General features: G+C 39.1%; 1 protein-coding gene across 2 annotated transcripts in view; it reads right to left on the bottom strand.

Moving 5' to 3' along the window:
* Positions 1-19,262, bottom strand: part of caln1 (calneuron 1) — a 65,221-nt gene that overhangs the window by 25,177 nt on the left and 20,782 nt on the right. For both annotated transcript variants that reach the window (XM_084950268.1, XM_084950267.1), the window contains exon 4: positions 15,244-15,356. In XM_084950268.1, coding sequence (XP_084806394.1) covers positions 15,244-15,356 — 113 coding nt within the window. The remainder of the gene's footprint in view (positions 1-15,243; positions 15,357-19,262) is intronic.

Here is a 19,262-nt window from a genome sequence, read left to right on the forward strand (position 1 = left end):
TAATCTCTGGCTCGCTTCCACAGCGTGTCTTTTCTCCCATCTTCTGTCTCTCTCCCCAACTAGTCGTGGCAGATGGCCCCGCCCCTCACTGAGCCTGGTTCTGCTGGAGGTTTCTTCCTGTTAAAAGGGCGTTTTTCTTTCCCACTGTTGCCAAAGTGCTTGCTCATAGAGGGTCATATGATTGTTGGGTTTTCTCTGTATCTATTATTGTATGGTCTACCTTACAATATAAAGCGCATTGAGGCGACTGTTGTTGTGATTTGGCGCTGTTTAAATTAAATTGAATTGAATTGAAATTGATTTTTTCAAACTGTGAAGCACTAATTCTATGTTTTGGTCCTATTTGAATAAAGTTATTATTATTATTTTTACTATTATTATTCAGGAAGTGGAGCCACTGTGATTGGCTACAGCAACCTGTAATGGTGTACCTGTCGATCACAATGGCCACGCCCAAAGCTTTAAGGCTCAAAAGAATAAAAATGGTCACAAAGAGGGAAATTTCACATGGAGATAAAACCATTTAGGCTCTAAAGATGTCATTTTTTATGGCTGAAGTTGTTCTTTGTAACACTGAAGGGTTTGACTTGAAGAACTACAGTTTTTGGTACTACAACACTGGCTTCTTTTTTAAGCATGAAGAGATTACTGCTTGCTCTCATTCAAAGTCAGCATTGAAAACTCATTGAAAATACATTTCTGTCTCGCAAAGGCACTGACGGCCTCAAGGAAAAGATTCTGGCCAGGGATCAAAAATAATGCCCTTCTTGATGCATGATAGCACTTTAAGACATGGTGCGACAGAGACAAATTTAGTCATTTTCACTTTGATAATCCTCTATAATTCACCTCCCAACCTCTGTGCTTCAATGTGAGGAGAACATGGGACATTAGCGGGACAACACTTAAAGTAGATCAGACTGCTGGAAGGAGGATGATTAGGCATATGGAATGAAACGCAGAAAATGTGCATGCGTGTGCACACGTGTGGGTGTTGATTAGCTGTCTGTAACGCTGTGTCTCTGTGCCACCTTCATTGCCATTCAAGGCCATGCCTGGGGAGGGAAAGTGATTTTTCTCTCGTCTCAGCCTTCCCAGCCGGTAAGTGAACGCCCTTAGAGTTTGTTTACATCCTGCACGTTGGGCTTGAATCTATCAAACACCCAGCAGCTGCTTGTTAGAGAAGTGCTGGCTCTTCTCATACTACCTGCCTGGAGCAGGACATCTGACAGTCAGCAGTTCTTCATCAGCAGACATCTTCATTTAAATTTCAGTAATTTAGCAAGGCAATCTGAGAAACTTGCAATTATAACTAATCATTGCAATGAATGAGAAAGAAAAAAGAAAATGATTGAGGACATTTATTAAATGTATCTATTTGGCAAATTCAAACACTGATCCTGAATCAGTTCAAGCCTGCTGTATTACTAAGGCATGGATATTATTGAAGGCTCTACCTGCATAGGCACAGGAAGTCAAGCTAAAGTCAAGTACAGCAGAGGTTTATGTTAAACATTCAACTTCAACAACAAAACGACAGACATGTGTAAGCAGTGTATGACCAGATAAATAACGGAAAAGAAATGTCATGTGGACAGATGCTTTGCTGTGAGTGGTTGTTGTGTTGTTAGCACTATCTGACAGAACACTTACACAACAATCTGAGGCAGGAGAAAAGCCTCAAAAACATTCCTACAAACCATTCCCTTTTGGTGGGTACCTGCAGAAATCTTTCAAAGGCTTGGATGTTTTTGGATATTATTTTTACTAACTAATCAGCAGCAAATGGGCTTGTTGAAACATTCAACAAGCCCATTTGTCCATAACTGATCCATTTAGCAGATGCAGAGCATTATCAGAAAGTAAAGCAGGCAGATTAGAGCACCAGCAGATTTAGCCAGTCTCAAAAACAAGATTTTGATTAAATTATGATGCCACTTTGCTGAAAACTGCAACCATTTTCTTTTATTGCAAAAGCTAGATGGAAAAACAAAACAAAGGGGAACTGAATAAAAAACATAAAACCACTGATACTGTTAAAAATATATTTTAATATATGATAGGAATACAGTGGCTTGCAAAAGTATTCGGCCCCCTTGAACTTTCCCACATTTTGTCGCATTACAGCCACAAACATGAATCAATTTTATTGGAATTCCACCTGAAAGACCAACACAAAGTGGTGTACACGTGAGAAGTGGAACGAAAACCATACATGATTCCAAACATTTTTTACTAATAAATAACTGCAAAGTGGGGTGTGCGTAATTATTCAGCCCCCTTTGGTCTGAGTGCAGTCAGTTGCCCATAGACATTGCCTGATGAGTGCGAATGACTAAATAGAGTGCACCTGTGTGCAATCTAATGTCAGTACAAATACAGCTGCTCTGTGACAGCCTACCAAGACAAGGCCGTCCACCTAAACCCACAGGCCGAACAAGGAGCTGATAAGAAATGCAGCCAAGAGGCCCATGGTGACTCTGGACGAGCTGCAGAGATCTGGATCATTTACCTCCTTTTCTCCAATCACACTAAATGACTTAATTATAGTTTTAGGTAAAATGAAATCCTCATCATGCTCTGTAGATATATTACCTCACTCTGTCCTGTCCGGGTCTATCACCAGCATTGGTCCCACATTACTATCCATCATCAACAGTTCACTGAGGCAAGGCTGTGTTCCATCTTATTTTAAACATGCTGAGGTAACTCCTCTGTTAAAAAAACAGAATCTTGATCCTAGCTCTGCTAGTAATTACCGACCTATTTCAAAATTGCCATTTGTAAGTAAATTACTTGAAAAAATTGTTGAAAATCAGTTCAGGTCTCTATTATGTAAATTACACATTCTTGACCCTTTTCAGTCTGGCTTTCAAAAGCAGCACTCTACAGAGACCGCTCTCTTAAGAGTCTATAATGATCTATTAATGGCATCTGACGCAGGGAACTGTTCTGTGATCATTTTGCTTGATCTTAGTGCAGCCTTTGACACCATCGACCACAAAATCCTACTTAACAGGCTCAAGGTTTTGGCTGGTATATCTGGCTCTGCCCTAGACTGGTTTTCTTCCTACTTATCAGATAGGACCTTTTCTGTTAGCACTGATAGGTTCTCCTCTAACATTGCTGCCCTGACCTGTGGTGTCCCACAGGGTTCAGTTTTAGGTCCATTACTATTTTCTTTTTATATTCTTCCTTTAGCTGGTATCATTCAATCTTTTAGCGACCTGTCTTATCATTTTTATGCTGATGACATTCAGCTCCATATGTCCTTTAAGCCTCATCAGCTGGATAGGCTGTCCACCCTAGTCCAGTGCTTAACCCAGGTTTCTGATTGGCTTTCAAGCAACTACCTTGTTCTAAATACTAACAAGACCGAGACCATGATCATAGCTCCTCCTGAGCTACATTCTAAAATCAGTCAGGTTCTTGCCTCTTTCTGTCCATCTGTCAAGTCAAATATTCGAAATCTTGGAGTAATATTTGACTCTTCTCTGGGCCTTGACTCTCATGTAAAATCTTTGTCTCGTTCCTGTTTCTATCATTTAAGAAACATATCTAAACTGCGACATATGGTTTCCTCAGCTGAACTGGAAAAACTCATTCATGCATTTGTGTCATCACGCTTAGATTACTGTAATTCCCTGTTTACTAGCTTGGATAAATCATCTCTCTCTCGCCTCCAGACAATACAAAACGCAGCAGCCAGACTACTAACTCGTGTTCACATCACTCCCATCTTATATTCTTTACATTGGCTCCCAATAGAGTTTAGAATTTGCTTTAAAATTCTTGTTTTAACATACAGAGCACTAAATGGCCAGACTCCAGATTACTTATCCAAGCTTCTTATAAAATACACTGCTGCTCGTCATCTCCGCTCACAGACTCAGAGTCTCTTAGTTGTTCCCCGTACACGACTGAAGACAAAAGGGGACAGAGCCTTTCAGTCTGTTGCACCAAGGCTGTGGAACAGTTTACCACCACAATTACATTTGCTTGACTCTGTGGATTCTTTTAAAAAAAACAGTTAAAAACTCTTCTGTTCAAACAAGCCTTTTGTTGATCTACATATTTTATATTTTTTGCATTATTTTCATTTGATCTTTTACATTGTATATAATGTCTATTGATTTTATTGTTTATTTTAATATTTTAATATTTGTGTACAGCGCTTTGTGATTGTCTGTCTGTGAAAAGCGCTTAATAAATAAAGTTTACTTACTTACTTACTTACTTACAGCTCAGGTGGGGAAATCTGTGTTAGATTTGTATTGTTTATTGTCAGAAAGAATGTCTTCTCCTAGGAGGTCTGTAACAACTCTGTGTAGCATGAAGAGGGGGGTGCGTTCACTCCTCTACAGAGTGTTCTGGCATAGATCACACACCTCCTAGGAGAGGTCGTATCTTCTCTTGCTGATATATGGTATAGCAAACACACGTATATCTGTTTGAGTGTAAGAGCCTTTTGTTTAGATGGACCGCTAGACTCCTGGCACCAGCTTTGGGGAGTCTTCACAGGGTCACATCTTGACCACACACACACACAGGCAAGGTACTTTTTGTGTGTATGGAGACGTCATATGTTAATGAACCTATGTATATTCATGTAACCTCAATAAAAGAGCAGTGTTACGGGGGAGCGGACGAGAGCGACTGGGGTCAAGCGAAGGAACGGCGCTTGTCGTGGTTCTCTCCCTTATGCATGAGTAACACGAAGAACTTTGCCTACTTGTGTCTTGTTTTTGCTGTGTAGTAAATTGTCCTTAACGTAGCTACAAACCTATCAATCTGTCCATAGGACAACTATTAGTCGTGCACTGCACAAAGTTGGCCTTTATGGAAGAGTGGCAAGAATAAAGCCATTGTTAACAGAAAACCATAAGAAGTCCCGTTTGCAGTTTGCCACAAGCCATGTGGGGGACACAGCAAACATGTGGAAGAAGGTGCTCTGGTCAGATGAGACCAAAATGGAACTTTTTGGCCAAAATGCAAAACGCTATGTGTGGTGGAAAACTAACACTGCACATCACTCTGAACACACCATCCCCACTGTCAAATATGGTGGTGGCAGCATCATGCTCTGGGGGTGCTTCTCTTCAGCAGGGACAGGGAAGCTGGTCAGAGTTGATGGGAAGATGGATGGAGCCAAATACAGGGCAATCTTGGAAGAAAACCTCTTGGAGTCTGCAAAAGACTTGAGACTGGGGCGGAGGTTCGCCTTCCAGCAGGACAACGACCCTAAACATAAAGCCAGGGCAACAATGGAATGGTTTAAAACAAAACATATCCATGTGTTAGAATGGCCCAGTCAAAGTCCAGATCTAAATCCAATCGAGAATCTGTGGCAAGATCTGAAAACTGCTGTTCACAAACGCTGTCCATCTAATCTGACTGAGCTGGAGCTGTTTTGCAAAGAAGAATGGGCAAGGATTTCAGTCTGTAGATGTGCAAAGCTGGTAGAGACAAACCCTAAAAGACTGGCAGCTGTAATTGCAGCAAAGGTGGTTCTACAAAGTATTGACTCAGGGGGCTGAATAATTACGCACACCCCACTTTTCAGTTATTTATTTGTAAAAAATGTTTGGAATCATGTATGATTTTCGTTCCACGTCTCACGTGTACACCACTTTGTGTTGGTCTTTCACGTGGAATTCCAATGAAATTGATTCATGTTTGTGGCTGTAATGTGACAAAATGTGGAAAAGTTCAAGGGGACCAAATACTTTTGCAAGCCACTGTATTCGATGCAATAAAAGTTTGTAATAAGAATTTGACCGTCCCAATTGATAAATGAAATTGATCTGGACTCCTTCTAAACGTCAGTAAGACAAAGGAGCTGATAGTGGACTTCAGCACTAAGCAGGAGAGGAACTACCAGACCCCTGTCATCAACGAGTGCCCAGTGGAGAGAGTGGACAGCTTCAAATACCTCGGAGTTCACATCACGCAGGACCTGTCATGGTCCTGTCACATCAACACCGTGGTGAAAAAGGCCCGTCAGCGTCTCTACCACCTCAGACGCTTGAGAGACTTCCAACTGCCCTCCAAGGTGCTCAGGAACTTTTACTCGTGCACCATAGAGAGCATCCTGACGGGAAACATCTTAACCTGGTTCGGGAACAGCACCATGCAGGACAGGCGAGCTCTACAGAGGGTTGTGCGGTCAGCTGAGCGCACCATCCGCTCCGAGCTCCCTGACCTGCACTCAATCTACAGCAGGCGGTGCTGGACCAAGGCCAGGAAGATTGTGAAGGACCTCAGCCATCCCAACAACAGACTGTTCTCTCTGTTGAGGTCAGGAAAGCGATTCTGCTCCCTGAAGACCAACACAGAGAGACTGAGGAGGAGCTTCTTCCCGCAGGCGATACGATCTCTCAATCACACCACCACACAGTACTGACCCACACATATAGTTCTTACACACACACACACACTGGACATTCTGGACATTGTTTTCACTTCATCACTTAAATCACTTTAAGCATATTTGCACTGCACAAGACAATGTGGCTTGCACAACACTGGTCACTATATTCTTCATTTCCAGTTAATACTTGTACAGCTGCTGTTATTGTGTGTGTATATATATATTTATTTATTTATATTTCTTCATACATTCTTATATAGTTCTATACTGTGTATTGTGTATTTTGTTGTACAGTTATTTTATTTTCAACTTTAATTTATATATTTTATCTTATTCTTTCCCAGTTAAATTTACCCTTCATTCTAATTTGTGTTGTACAGTTATTTCATTTTTAACCTTAATTTCTTTTTTTTTTTTTTTTTTTTTTTTTAATATATTTTATTCCTTCCTAGTTAAATTTACCCTTTTTAATTTTTCATATTTATTTCCTATCTTATTCATAGCCTTTTCCTTTAGGTCATGAGCAGTTGTCTAAGCATTTCACTGCATATCGTACTGTGTATGACTGTGTACGTGACAAATAAAATTTGAATTTGATTTGAATTTGAATTTGACATTTGGAATAAGCCTATTATGATATTGCATATGATCTTTACATACACCACAGAGACAACCATAGCACAGAAACAATTACAGCGCTCATGGCAGACTTTCACTTCCAGGGTAACTCTGCAGGGGCCAACACAAATATTAACCTAATCTAAAATGTCTCAAGAAAAATCATTGTGACATGCATATTATTCATCACAGATGATTTTTCTAAAGTCATTATAAATCCAAGATTGTGCCCTGGCGGCAAGGGGAGAAAAAAAAAAGATTAATGGATCTGATTTAAGGCAAAAATCTCCATTTACAAGCCAGACAAGCCACATGTCTAAATGTCCAGAGTTGGATTCTTCACCATGACTTTAACATGACTGATAGACTTACATTAAAAAGCACTTCTGATAATGTGTTATGGAACGTGCCAACTGTAACATTTTGCATTTTAATAACAAACGATTATTTGGTCACGTGTAACAAAATGCCAGAGGCATATACTGCTGAGAAAGAGGAACAGCTTTTGCACTATTGAGAAACAGATTATGTTTCAGAACCCAGCATCTTTTTAACTGCTCTTTCAAACTCACTCATATCTAGAAAGAAGGAACAGCAGTGCATAGCAACTTACAGTTGTTAACTAGTTTAAAAGTAATTTTTAAGGTCTAAAAAAATCACCAGGTACAAATTTTTTGCCCAACAGTGCTCACATGTAAACAACACTTTACAGTCCAGGCTGCGGTTTGTTTCTTTGGATCAACATGTGGCCTAAAAAAACAGCAAAGTCCTCTCACGCTTCAGTTCATTTCGAGGACTCCTCATGACCTGGAGGTGAATACCTGTTCGTTAGACTGACCGCTCCTCACACCTCTCTGCTGTGCACTGCTTCCTCCTGACATTTGCTCTGCAAACCATGCTGCACCTCAGAGAAACCAACACTAAAGTCTCTCCATCAAAAATAACTTTCAGGGAAGATTAGCTGACATTTTTGCAGGATGTAATATTTTATCACAGGGTTAAAGCACCCAGAGGCACTCAGACACATATTGGTTTAAAATAAACAAAAAAAGACCCAAATCAGGGTCTGCTATATTTAGCATTACCACATAAAACTAGTTTTTATGTGTATTGTCTCTTTGTCTTTAAAAGTAGAAAAAAGATTGACAAATAAAACTTATAAAGATCTATTCTATAGAAATAACACTGTGATTACATTAACACTTGTATTCACATTAGGCAATACAAGTAGGTTCTGTGGAGTTACATTGTATACAAATATGACTTTAACACACGGTCAGTTAGCATCAACCAAATAACAAGAACAACACTGGAGATACTTCGGTTTCTTGACTGGACTAAATGACTTTGTCTCTAGGCTTAAAGGAAACAGCCCATAATAAATCAACGTGATAAGGAAAAAAACATTATCTTATTACCTTTAAGAAAAAATAAAGAAATCATCATAAATGAAAGAAAGAAACAAATTACATGCCAGAAAGCTAAACAATAACAGCCAAACTTTGTTGGTGTATTTTTTTTCTTATTTAAAGTGGGTGTGCAGCACATGGGATAATTATAGGGTAAATAGCTCTAAAATAAGAAAACCCCTGGTGTCCTGTCAAAGAGTTACAGGAAACCTGGTCACTCATTTCTCCTGGCTGCCAGTTTTACTTCTGAGAAAGGCTATTGGCTCCCCCAAAAAAAACTATATACACAATATGATACTGAATGCTGATTGACTGGGGGACAAGTGAGCTAGCACTGTACTTACGTCTTAGATAAAGATGTAAAAATACATTCTAGAGTGTCACAGTGAAGAAAAAACAACTTAAAATCCCTGATCATCTTCCTCATGTTCAGTTTATTTCACTTTATGTGCCAAAAATGTGCAAAAATAAGGAAAACTAAAACAACTTTGTCTCCACAAGTGATAGTTGGTCCCCACAAGTACAGTGGAATGCCAGTTTTTGGTCCTCAAAGCTGTCCTCCTCACACACACACAATAAATAAAGTTACATTCAGAGGACAGGTTTCCAGGAGGAGCACTTTTAAAAGCCACTTTTTGGAAAACAAAATGTCACGCTGATGGGACTGTCTGTTATGGTTGGTGTGATTGTTGACCAAGTGTAAAATGTTGAAACCTGAATATAATGTTTGTTGTTGCTGTTCACATACAGCTTATTCAGCAGTACCAAAGCGTTAGACAAACTAAACTGTTATTTATTTATTTTTTAATGCTGTCAGGTCTGGGACCATGAAAGTGTCTACCAAGTTTTCCCGAACAAGAACTGCTTACATGGCTTGAAAAACTGCAAACATTATCATAAGCTTCCTTGGATTTAGTACCAGTGCAGGGTGTTATTTTGTTGCACATGGGCTAAGAAAATAACACTTTACTCGCCATTTGGGAGTATGCTCTAGAGGCCAACTGATGAACCCTTCGCAGGTCTGCTTTTTTTTTTACCCTTGTGGTTTGCAACTTATAGAAACCAACCTTTACAATTTTATACGCTAATGCAACAGTACCTTTAAATAACAAAAACACCAATTCATGTATTTTGTACATGTTCCAAAATCTCTTACTCTAAAGCTTTATGCAATTCATATCAACATGTACACCCAAGTTACAATTATGAACTGAATTGAAAGGAAACCAGAACACCTGAAGAAAACCCCAAAAGTAAAAAGACCTTCTTGCTGTCAGGAAACAGTGTCACTCTGTGCCACTGACATACAAGACTGATAGAGAATCTATTGAATGAAATTTATTCAATTATTTTTTTATTTTTGTTTAACAGAATATAAATTTCAAAACATATGGGTATAGTTAATATTGAGAAATGGTGCAAATAAGTAAGTTTTATTGTACCTTTATGATCCTTGAAAAGGTACACACTATTACCTTGAAGTTCACTAATTAAAAACTGATAAATCTCAAGCGCACAAAGAGGAAACACACTGCGTTTGACCAGATCTGACCTCTGACTCATTGTCTTCACAACTTATGACAGCACTTATATGATCTCCATTTCTACTATTTTTTCTCAAAGCCATGGTACTGTACTTTGGGTTCTTGGCATAAATTACCATCTCACTGATGAGTCACCATCCTACTCAGGGATTAATTAGCACAATGCAAGGTACACTGACCTGCAATTAAAAGTGCAGGGGAGCTTTGATCTTATATAACAAGTATTCCATACATCTTCAGTAATTTTCAGTTGAAGGAATTAAGTGCCTGCACATGAAAAATGAAAATTTAAAATAATGTTGATCTCAATCAAGCAGGCATTGAAAAACGATTTTACGAATGTTCATTGTTTTGTTTACTAATCGTTTGTCTTGTTAATCAGGCTGCTGCTGCTGATTTAAAAAAACAACTTTAATGTTTGCAGTTGTTAAAATACAAGCTCATAATTATCCAATGGGATAATTAGATACATTAACAAACTGTTCAGGAGCAGATACGGGTGAGTAGGAAAGTGAGTGTGTGACAGCGAGTGAATCATTATCCCATCACCCCAGCTGGTGAGGATGTGACACTTTTCTTGATATCGCTGGAATGAAAAAATCTCTCTTCCAAGTCAAGAACAGAGCTACTCTCAGGGTTCAAAAGGACTGAACCACAACAAAATATAAGGTTCATTTGAGTGCAGGGTGTGCTTGTGTCACACTCCTGCTGAATGAATCCCGCTCTGCTCTGATGGACGAGCACAGAAAACAAATGCTGGCAAAGAAGGAAAGTGTACTCCGTAAAATGCTTTGATGCTTGTTTTGTTGCACAAAACTCCTACAGCAAAAATATTATCAGTATTGTGCACGTTGTTTCCTTGTCACGATTATTGAATATATTGCTTCCATCAAAGCAAATTATTAAGATGTGCTAAATCAATGTAAAGTTCAAGATTTGAAGGATGTTAATTCTAATAATTATAAGCATAATTATAAAAAGTTATATAAAGCATGGGAAAGGTTCTGGGAAACATATAGTAAGCATATACTATACAGCCAGAGACTGCTTTACTTGGTTGTAAAGGCAGAACAAATTTCTTGACTCATCAGATCCAGTCCATGGGACTACATACTATATTCTAAAGATTTTAAAGATGTCTATTCAGTTGCAGACATCACTGTTATACCTGGACTTACACTCACCAGCCCCTTTGTTATGTACCTCTCTTCAACGGCTCTTAACTCTCTGCAAATGTCTAAGCAGCCAATCACAGGATAGCAACTCAGTTCATTTAGGCATGTAGACATGGTCAATGCAAGTATGTAAAACGGAACATCAGAATGGTAAGAAAGGTGATTTAAGTGACTTTTAAGCATAACATCCTTGTTGTTGACATACAGGCTGGTCTGATTATTTCAGAAGCTCCTGATCTGTTGGGATTTTCCTGCACAACCATGTGCAGAGTTTATAGTGAATGAGGTAAAGGAATTATCCAGACAGTGGCAGTTCTCTGGGTGAAAATGCTTTGAGATGATAGGAAGGCAACAGCAACTCAAATAACCATTTATTACAACCACGGTATGTCTCTGAACACACAACATGTCGAACCCTCAAGCAGATGGGCTTGAACGGTCTCTGGTCTGATGGGTCTCGAGCTATTCTGCAACATTAAGAGGATAGCCTCAGAATTTAGTATGAACAACATGAATGCATGGCTCCATCCGGTCTATTATTAGCGGTTCATCCTGTTGATAATGGTCTACTGGTGTGGGGGGGTATTTTCTTGGCACTTTAGGCCCATTGGTACCATGTGAGCATCGTTTAAATGGTGAAACCTAACTATCCCTTTGTGACCACAGTGTACCAATCTGATCACTGCTTCTAGCAAACTAGCGGACCATGTCACAAAGCTCGAATCACCTCCTACCGGTTTCTTCTGCATGAGCGCCATGTACTTAGATGACCTCTACAGATCTCCATTCAACAGAGCTTTGGGGAATCCGCCTCATGGATATAAAACTGACAAATCTGCAGCTGTGAGTCTATATCATTTTAATTATTCTTAACTGTTATATATTCAACGGTTTTAAAAGCTACTGAAAATTTAAAATGTTTTACGTCATGATGAGAATTATGAATGTCATTATTGAAGCCCAACTTTGCACATACAGTATACCGTTTCCTAATGTAGTGGAGTATTATATCTACTTTGTTGTTTCCTGAACTATACTTGTGCCAGTTTCTCTAAGTTACCATTATGGGGAAAAGAAAAATTACATATTAGCTGACTGACTTACTATATCATTTATTTGTTTTATTATTACTTCTTTTTTTAGTCTTTGCTCTTCTCTCTTGACTTCCCTCTCATTCCAGTTTTTGTAGACCTTAACCATCTTCCCTGAGTCTGGTTCTGCCAGAGTTTACGTCTCTCTAAAACGTTTTTGGTTTTTTTTGGCTCTGTTGTCAAGTGCTTCTTCAAAAGGAATGTCTGGGTTGTGCTGCATAATAGTTTAAGGTCTTTACCTTGGCACCATAATGAAATGGTTAGCAATGTCATTTTATACCATGGGTTTGTACCTCTTGGTCCGCTGTGTAGAGTTTGCATGTTCTCACGTGTCTGAAAACACATTAGGTTGATTCTAAATTAGCTGTTGGTGTGAACAGCTGTCAGTGTCTTTGTATTACACATGTTCAGGCTGTACCCTGCTCGTCGCCCAGCTAGGACTGACTCCACATCCTGCAATTCTAGTTAGGTAAAAAAAAATGGATGGAATTCGACTAAAAAGCTTATTATGGCTAAAAACTTTGCATTCTCTGACGATTTGCACATTACGCCCGATGCAAATCACAGCTAGCATTAATTTGGAACTAAAGGTTACAGTTTATATCTGACACCAACTCTCCTTAGCATTTGTTTTGTCTCCAACAACTTCTATTGAAATATGGTTGGGCTGAAACAACAGATGTTATTTTCTTCAACAGCCTATTTTTACTGCAGTAAAAACCAACAAACACTCATAATGTGCTCTTGGTTCATCTCTACCACATCTTTTGCATTTCACATAGTCATTATGTTTCTTTCCTGTTAATGGCACTGAATTGTGCATCTTCAGCGAGTAAAACTATAATGCATTAAGCATCATTGTCAGCAAGAAGGAAAAAAAACATTTCTACTGTCTCTCTCTCTCTCTCTCTTTAATGAATGTGATATATTTTTTTATCCTGTTGTTTATGACCACAAAGGAATTGCATTTTTCTAAGCATGTAAGAGCCCTTGATTTGAAGTGCTGATTCTGAATCTTAATGAGTGGGACATAATGAGCCAGCAGCATGAGTTGTCTCAGCTGATGGTTTATTCAGCGTCTGCTGAACTGATGGGAAGGCTTTTGAGCCGATAGTGTTATTTTTCTCCATGCATACTTGCATTGCTAAGATCATTTTCATTTTTCAATTGTCCCACCAAACACAAAACACTGCATGTTACTGTCTGCAGAGTGGATGCAACATTTATTGAGATATTTTATAAAAATGACCTTTAACACCCTGGTACTAGGATGCAAGGTAAAAAATTCAACATCTACTCCAATATTCTAATAATTAGGGGAAAAAAACACTTATGTATTCAAAGAGGAACACTGAAACAAATTCTTTGAATAAGGCTCAGTTATACACTATTAACAATAAAATAAACTAGGCACAAAATTGTAATGTCTCAAGCAAGTAATCATCTGTGAGGTGAGTGAAGAAATAATTACAATAAAAGATGGTCTGCAGTGCATTTTCCCTCTGAATGTGCTCCACACATTTGATGAGGTGTTTGATTTCTGCGTCTGGGCATTCGTCTTGACTTGAAATGTGGGTTTATTAGTGCAGGAGTAACAAACCGTAAACCACAACCAGTTTTACTTGAGGGGTTGAAAAAAAGAAAAAAAATGAAACAAACTGTTTCAAGCCAACCGCTCTTCTTTACAAGCCAAGGTCACTGCATCGGCCAAATGTGGCTGGCAGTACATTTGCCGTCCTGCACTCATACCTCTAAAGACTTGTGTCCTCACGGTGTAAACCACAAGCTTGTTCCCCTGAGAAAAAGCCTGGGTCAAGCTGATGATTACATCAGGGGGGCAGGCTTGCCAAGTGTTACTATCAGTGCCAAATGCTGTGCTCTTTCTCTCACACATACTAGATTTGTCTACATGCCCATTCAGGCTCTGTCCTCCATTCTATTGTGTGTCTGTGTGTGTTAAACACTCTAGCTCACTCAAAGCAAAACTATTTTACTCAGACATTTTTTACTACCGTTCTCAGATTCTGAAACCCCTTTATGCTGTGAGTCGGTCACAATATAACTCAACGGAGATCAGTATATATAAAAATTGTATTTTGCACTGCCCTTCAAAAAAGGATTGAAAAAAATCTGGAAATGGAGTTATATTCAGAAGACTGTATTTCACTGCAGAATCCATTAGTACTCAGAAGACACGTCACCCTTTAGCTGCTCCAGGATGTCGTCACTTTAACACAAATATTATTTTTCAGGAACATAAAATCTAAAATATATTCACAGAGTTGATTGCGTAAGAGCAAAACTAATTAAAACTCTGCACAGCTTCATTAAAGATGTAGAATATATATGAGCTCTATTTTGCTTTCATAGTGCAGTTAATTAGTGTAATTAAGTTAATTTGGCGTTGGTGTTTTGTTATTTTTTAATTCTTTAATACTAAAATTAAAATGTACCTTTTCAGTTGGTCATCATTTGTACCGTAATGATGCAGTAACCAATCATGTAATGTAATGTAATGTAATGTAATGTAATGTGAGAGATCTAGAGGAAACCAGACAAACTCCACCACACTCCTGTTATGTTGGTTTCCAGGAACACCAATTATGTTCCTGGGTCAATTTGACCCAGGGCATGTTTACTCATCCAAAAGTGTCAGAAACCCTGGCACTGATTATTTTACAATTTTCTTGTATAATTTTGATTTTTTTTTCGTTTCCTTTAGTGATGCAGATGACACGTGACATCTCTTCTGTTCTGGGTCAATCTGACCCGCAACATAACAGGAGGGTTAAGAACAGTAGACTGAGGACAGCATTCTTGGACCAACATGCAGCTTTTTTTTTGTAAAGAGATTTAAAAATCCTGCTCCTTGGTGTTCAGTTAAAACAAAGACGTAGAAGAATGATGCTGCATTTATATTTCAGCTCAGACATATAGCATCTGTCTCATCATCATATCCAGTCATTTCATGACTCAGAAGTGGTAACAAAACAGATGTGTGACAGAGAATAAAGGTAAAAGAGAATCAAGATTTACCTGCCAGAAGATGGTATCGATTGTGCTGCCCAGAAAGCCTTCTCTCGTTTCAGATGAGAGGAGCTTGGGACCAAGAATCGTCATGAACTCCTCAAAATCAACCTGCCCGTCCCCTGATGGTGAAAGAGAGGACAGATTGTTGATCAATGACGAAGCACTCATGGCATTTGTCATCTAACAAACATCTAAAAAATTTCCCACTAATGAAATCCATCGTTGTTAGTTGTTTTCTATCCTATAATGTGATTTATTTTTCTTCTGTGAGCTGCAGATGCACAAAGGAAAGCAGTTATTAGTAAGCAGGAACCTGTGGAGCTGAAAAATCAAGTGCAGTTCCTCTAAGGGCCACTTGTGGCAGAAATAGTAGAATAGAATAGAATAGAATAGAATAGAATAGAATAATCCTTTAATTGTCCCACAAGGGGAAATTTGGGTGTGACAGCAGCAAGAAAGACACATATACAAACAAACAGTACACAAGACACAGAACAGAAACATACACAATTTTTACATATTTACATCAAGGACAAATAAACATATTTACAGCCTGGTAGAAAAATTAATTTTGATCTATGTAGCAACTTCCTTTTCATTAAAAAGCATGTGGAGGGTGCAGTTTTTACAGTTTAAATACAAAGTTAATTTATGCATTATTAAGAATGTGGCCAGTTTGACTGACCTCTTGGAAAAAAGTAAATGTATAGACAGTCTCGAGGCCTCTGGGGATTCAAAAGGTTTCTACAATGTGTGGGAGGAAGTGTTGTTCCACCATAAACAGAATTCTGGATGCTGTGCTGTCTTCGCCCTATATTATTTGAGCCAGCATGCTTCAAATAACACAGTTCAATATGACATTTACTATTGAGATGAGACATAAAAAAAAAAACTGAGTTCTGACTAGATCTATAATGCAGACTGTGGAGCAGATCAAAGTTTGCAGCTACTTTATCACTCAAAACATGGAGTCCTGCAGTGAACATCAATTCCAGCAGCACTGATCTCAGATGCCTGCTGACAGTTGTTACAGCTACTGCCAGAACAAAGCATCAAAACTTTGAAGAGGGGAACAATTCAAACAAACAGATCAGAGTTTTATATTGATCCAGCTGAATGCCCTTAAATGTATAGCCCTTTTTCTCTTTGGGTGGAAAGTTTTTACAATCCCAGCAGGGTTTCATTATCTTCCCTCTGTAGCGTTTGCCTGGTTTCATAGTTTCAGTGTTTAAATGACCCAAACCTACACTGACAATAGTTGCTGCACATTATAGGTTATGGGAATTGTGAAAAATGAGATGAGTTGGAAACAAAATCACTCAAGCCCATAGAGAATTGCAGTCTCCGGATTTCAAATAAATCTGCTCACAGACACACTCTGAATTCAGTCCTATTGAACAAAGGCATGACATAAAACCTAAATAAAGAGAAAGTTGATTTTGAACAACAAAACACGTTGAATTCTTTGTCATCTTTGGTCTTTCAAAACCTAGTTTGTCTTTCTTTTCTTTTTTGTGTCCTGTGTTTCTCTGTCACTGTTGTAAACTAATTGCTCTTCTCTCTTCTTCCCACCTGCTCCTGCTTTATGTGCAGATGAGTATCGGGCCTTGTCAGTGGAAAGTTACCGATGCAGGACGCCTCTATCTGCACCTACCACTTCCTTCAATAGCTTCAATAGTGACACCCACTCTGGAGGATGCTTGGCACAGTATCATGTCATTGACTTCTGCCCATACATATTCAGCAGGGCAAATGCAGGGCTACAGGCCAGATGAAGCAACATCAGGATTCGAGGATGTCAAGCTTGGAAGATGGATGGATGACAGTAGAGGTTAAGGTGGACTGGGTGAAAGGGTTCAAGGTAAGACAGGATGAAAAACAATCATGCATACATTTAGAACAGACTAGTATACACACATGTTATGGGAAGTTGTTTAAAGCGCCACTATTGTTTTTATACTAGGTAAGACTAAAGCATCTCAGGAAAAAAGACACCACCACCAATACCAAAGATGAATCATAATACTCCATATGCCATATTGTAACATGCACTTCCCACACAAGGTGCACTCTGCACTGCAGAGGCTGCAGCCCCCCTGGAGGTCCAGAGTGGAAATCAAGTGGGCAGAAAAAAATAAATGAATGAACGAATGATCAGCGAGTTAAATACCTGTTTGCGACAATCCTAGGATATTTTCTGCTCTAGGGAATATGAAGAAGCTCCTCACAAAGCATGGGGGCATGAAGGAAGCCGCTTCAGAATGAATAATTCTAAAGTAGCTCTGAAGTAATGACTAAAATAGCACTCCACTCAGCCACCTGCTTTCCCAGGAGTGACAGTCTGCATTTACTGGAACGAACTGATGGGCTTAAAGAATTAAAAGAAAAGTTTTCCTTTATTTTCTTTTTTTAGAAGGTTATTTTCTTTTTAATGCTGTAAATAGTAAAAGAATGTGATAAAAAAGGAAGAAGGAGAATGTAAGCTGGGGAATAACTTGCATCAAATGGTTGTGTCAGCTGTTAATTAGCTGTTGAAGGCATTTGGGGCCATGTGAGATGCCCAGAGATGCCCGTACGATTGTGTCAATTTTATTTGAGGTCCAAGTAGGACAGACACTGTTAAACACACAAACCATAACACCTACAAACATTAAACCTTATGGAATAATCCAAAATCCTCCCCCTACTACTTTCAACTAGTACGCCTAAACTACTGAACATAGGTGGTAATTTTTCTTTTTTGACTGATGTCTTTGAGAAATGTGGTTTAAATTAATTTGTCACTGAAATCTTTGCTTCTCTGTGTTTGCTCAATTTGTCTGTCATGCCAAAAATGTAACATTTTTAAAACTTTCCGCTCTCTTTTGACAGCTCCTCAGAAACCCATCAACTAAAAAGTGAGTTAAAGTGACTCTTAAGGATTTGCTGCATGGAAGGCAGATCGTGGACCCAAATGCAGAACTTGGCAGACAGAAAATAAACTCAAAATCCAGCTTTAATGCTGATCACTCACAGGTAATCCAAAATATTCACAGAGCAGGGAATCCAAAATGTACAAAAATCATAACACACAGGGCAAGGAAACAAACCGCAAAGAGGGATGACATGACAAAGGACAATAGGAGATAATATATACACAGATCAGGCATAACATTGTGACCACTAAAACAATAACAAAAATTGTCTCTTTATCATGGCTCTTGTTAACAGGTGGGTTATATTAGGAAGCGTGTGAATGTTTTGCCCTCAGAGTTCATGTCTTAGAAGCAGTGGGGAACCAGAGACAGGGTCATGGGCAACCAAGGCTCTCTGATGCATGTGGGGAGCAAAGGCTGGCCTGTGTGGTCCAATCTAACGGACGAGTGGTTTTGATAGGAAGGTGTCAGAATACACAATGTATCACAGTTTGGATGAGACTGCATAGCTGCAGGCAGGCTGACCCCTGTCAGCTGCCAAAAGCACCAACAATGGGCATGTGAGGATCAGAACTGGACCATGGAGCAATGGAAAAAGATTGCCTTGTCTGAAGAATCATGTTTTCTTTCACATCATGTGGCTGGTCGGGTACTTACCTGGGGAATACCTGCTACTAAAATGCACTATAAGAGGAAGGCAAGCCAACCGAGGCAGTGTGCTGCTTTGGGGAATGTTCTGCTGGGAAACTTTGGCTTCTGCCATTTATGTTGAATATGAATGTTACTTTGACACCTACCACCTACTTAATCATTGTTGCAGGCGATGCACATCCTTTCATGGGAACGGTATTCCCTAAAGCAGGGGTGAGCAACTCCAGGCCTCAAGGGCCGGTGTCCTGCAGGTTTTAGATGTGTCCTTGATCCAACACAGCTGATTCAAATGGCTAAATTACCTCCTCAATGTGTCTTGAAGTTCTCCAGAGGCTGGTAATGAACTAATCATTTGATTCAGGTGTGTAGACCCAGGGTGAGTTTAGTTTCAGGTGTTGACTTGGCCTCAAAATTTTCCCAGGCTCAATCCAATCATGCATCTGTGGGATGTACTGGACA

Source organism: Perissodus microlepis, chromosome 14 (assembly GCF_051167445.1).
Source record: "Perissodus microlepis isolate ML-2025 ecotype Zambia chromosome 14, ASM5116744v1, whole genome shotgun sequence".
In the NCBI taxonomy this organism is placed as follows: Eukaryota; Metazoa; Chordata; class Actinopteri; order Cichliformes; family Cichlidae; genus Perissodus; species Perissodus microlepis.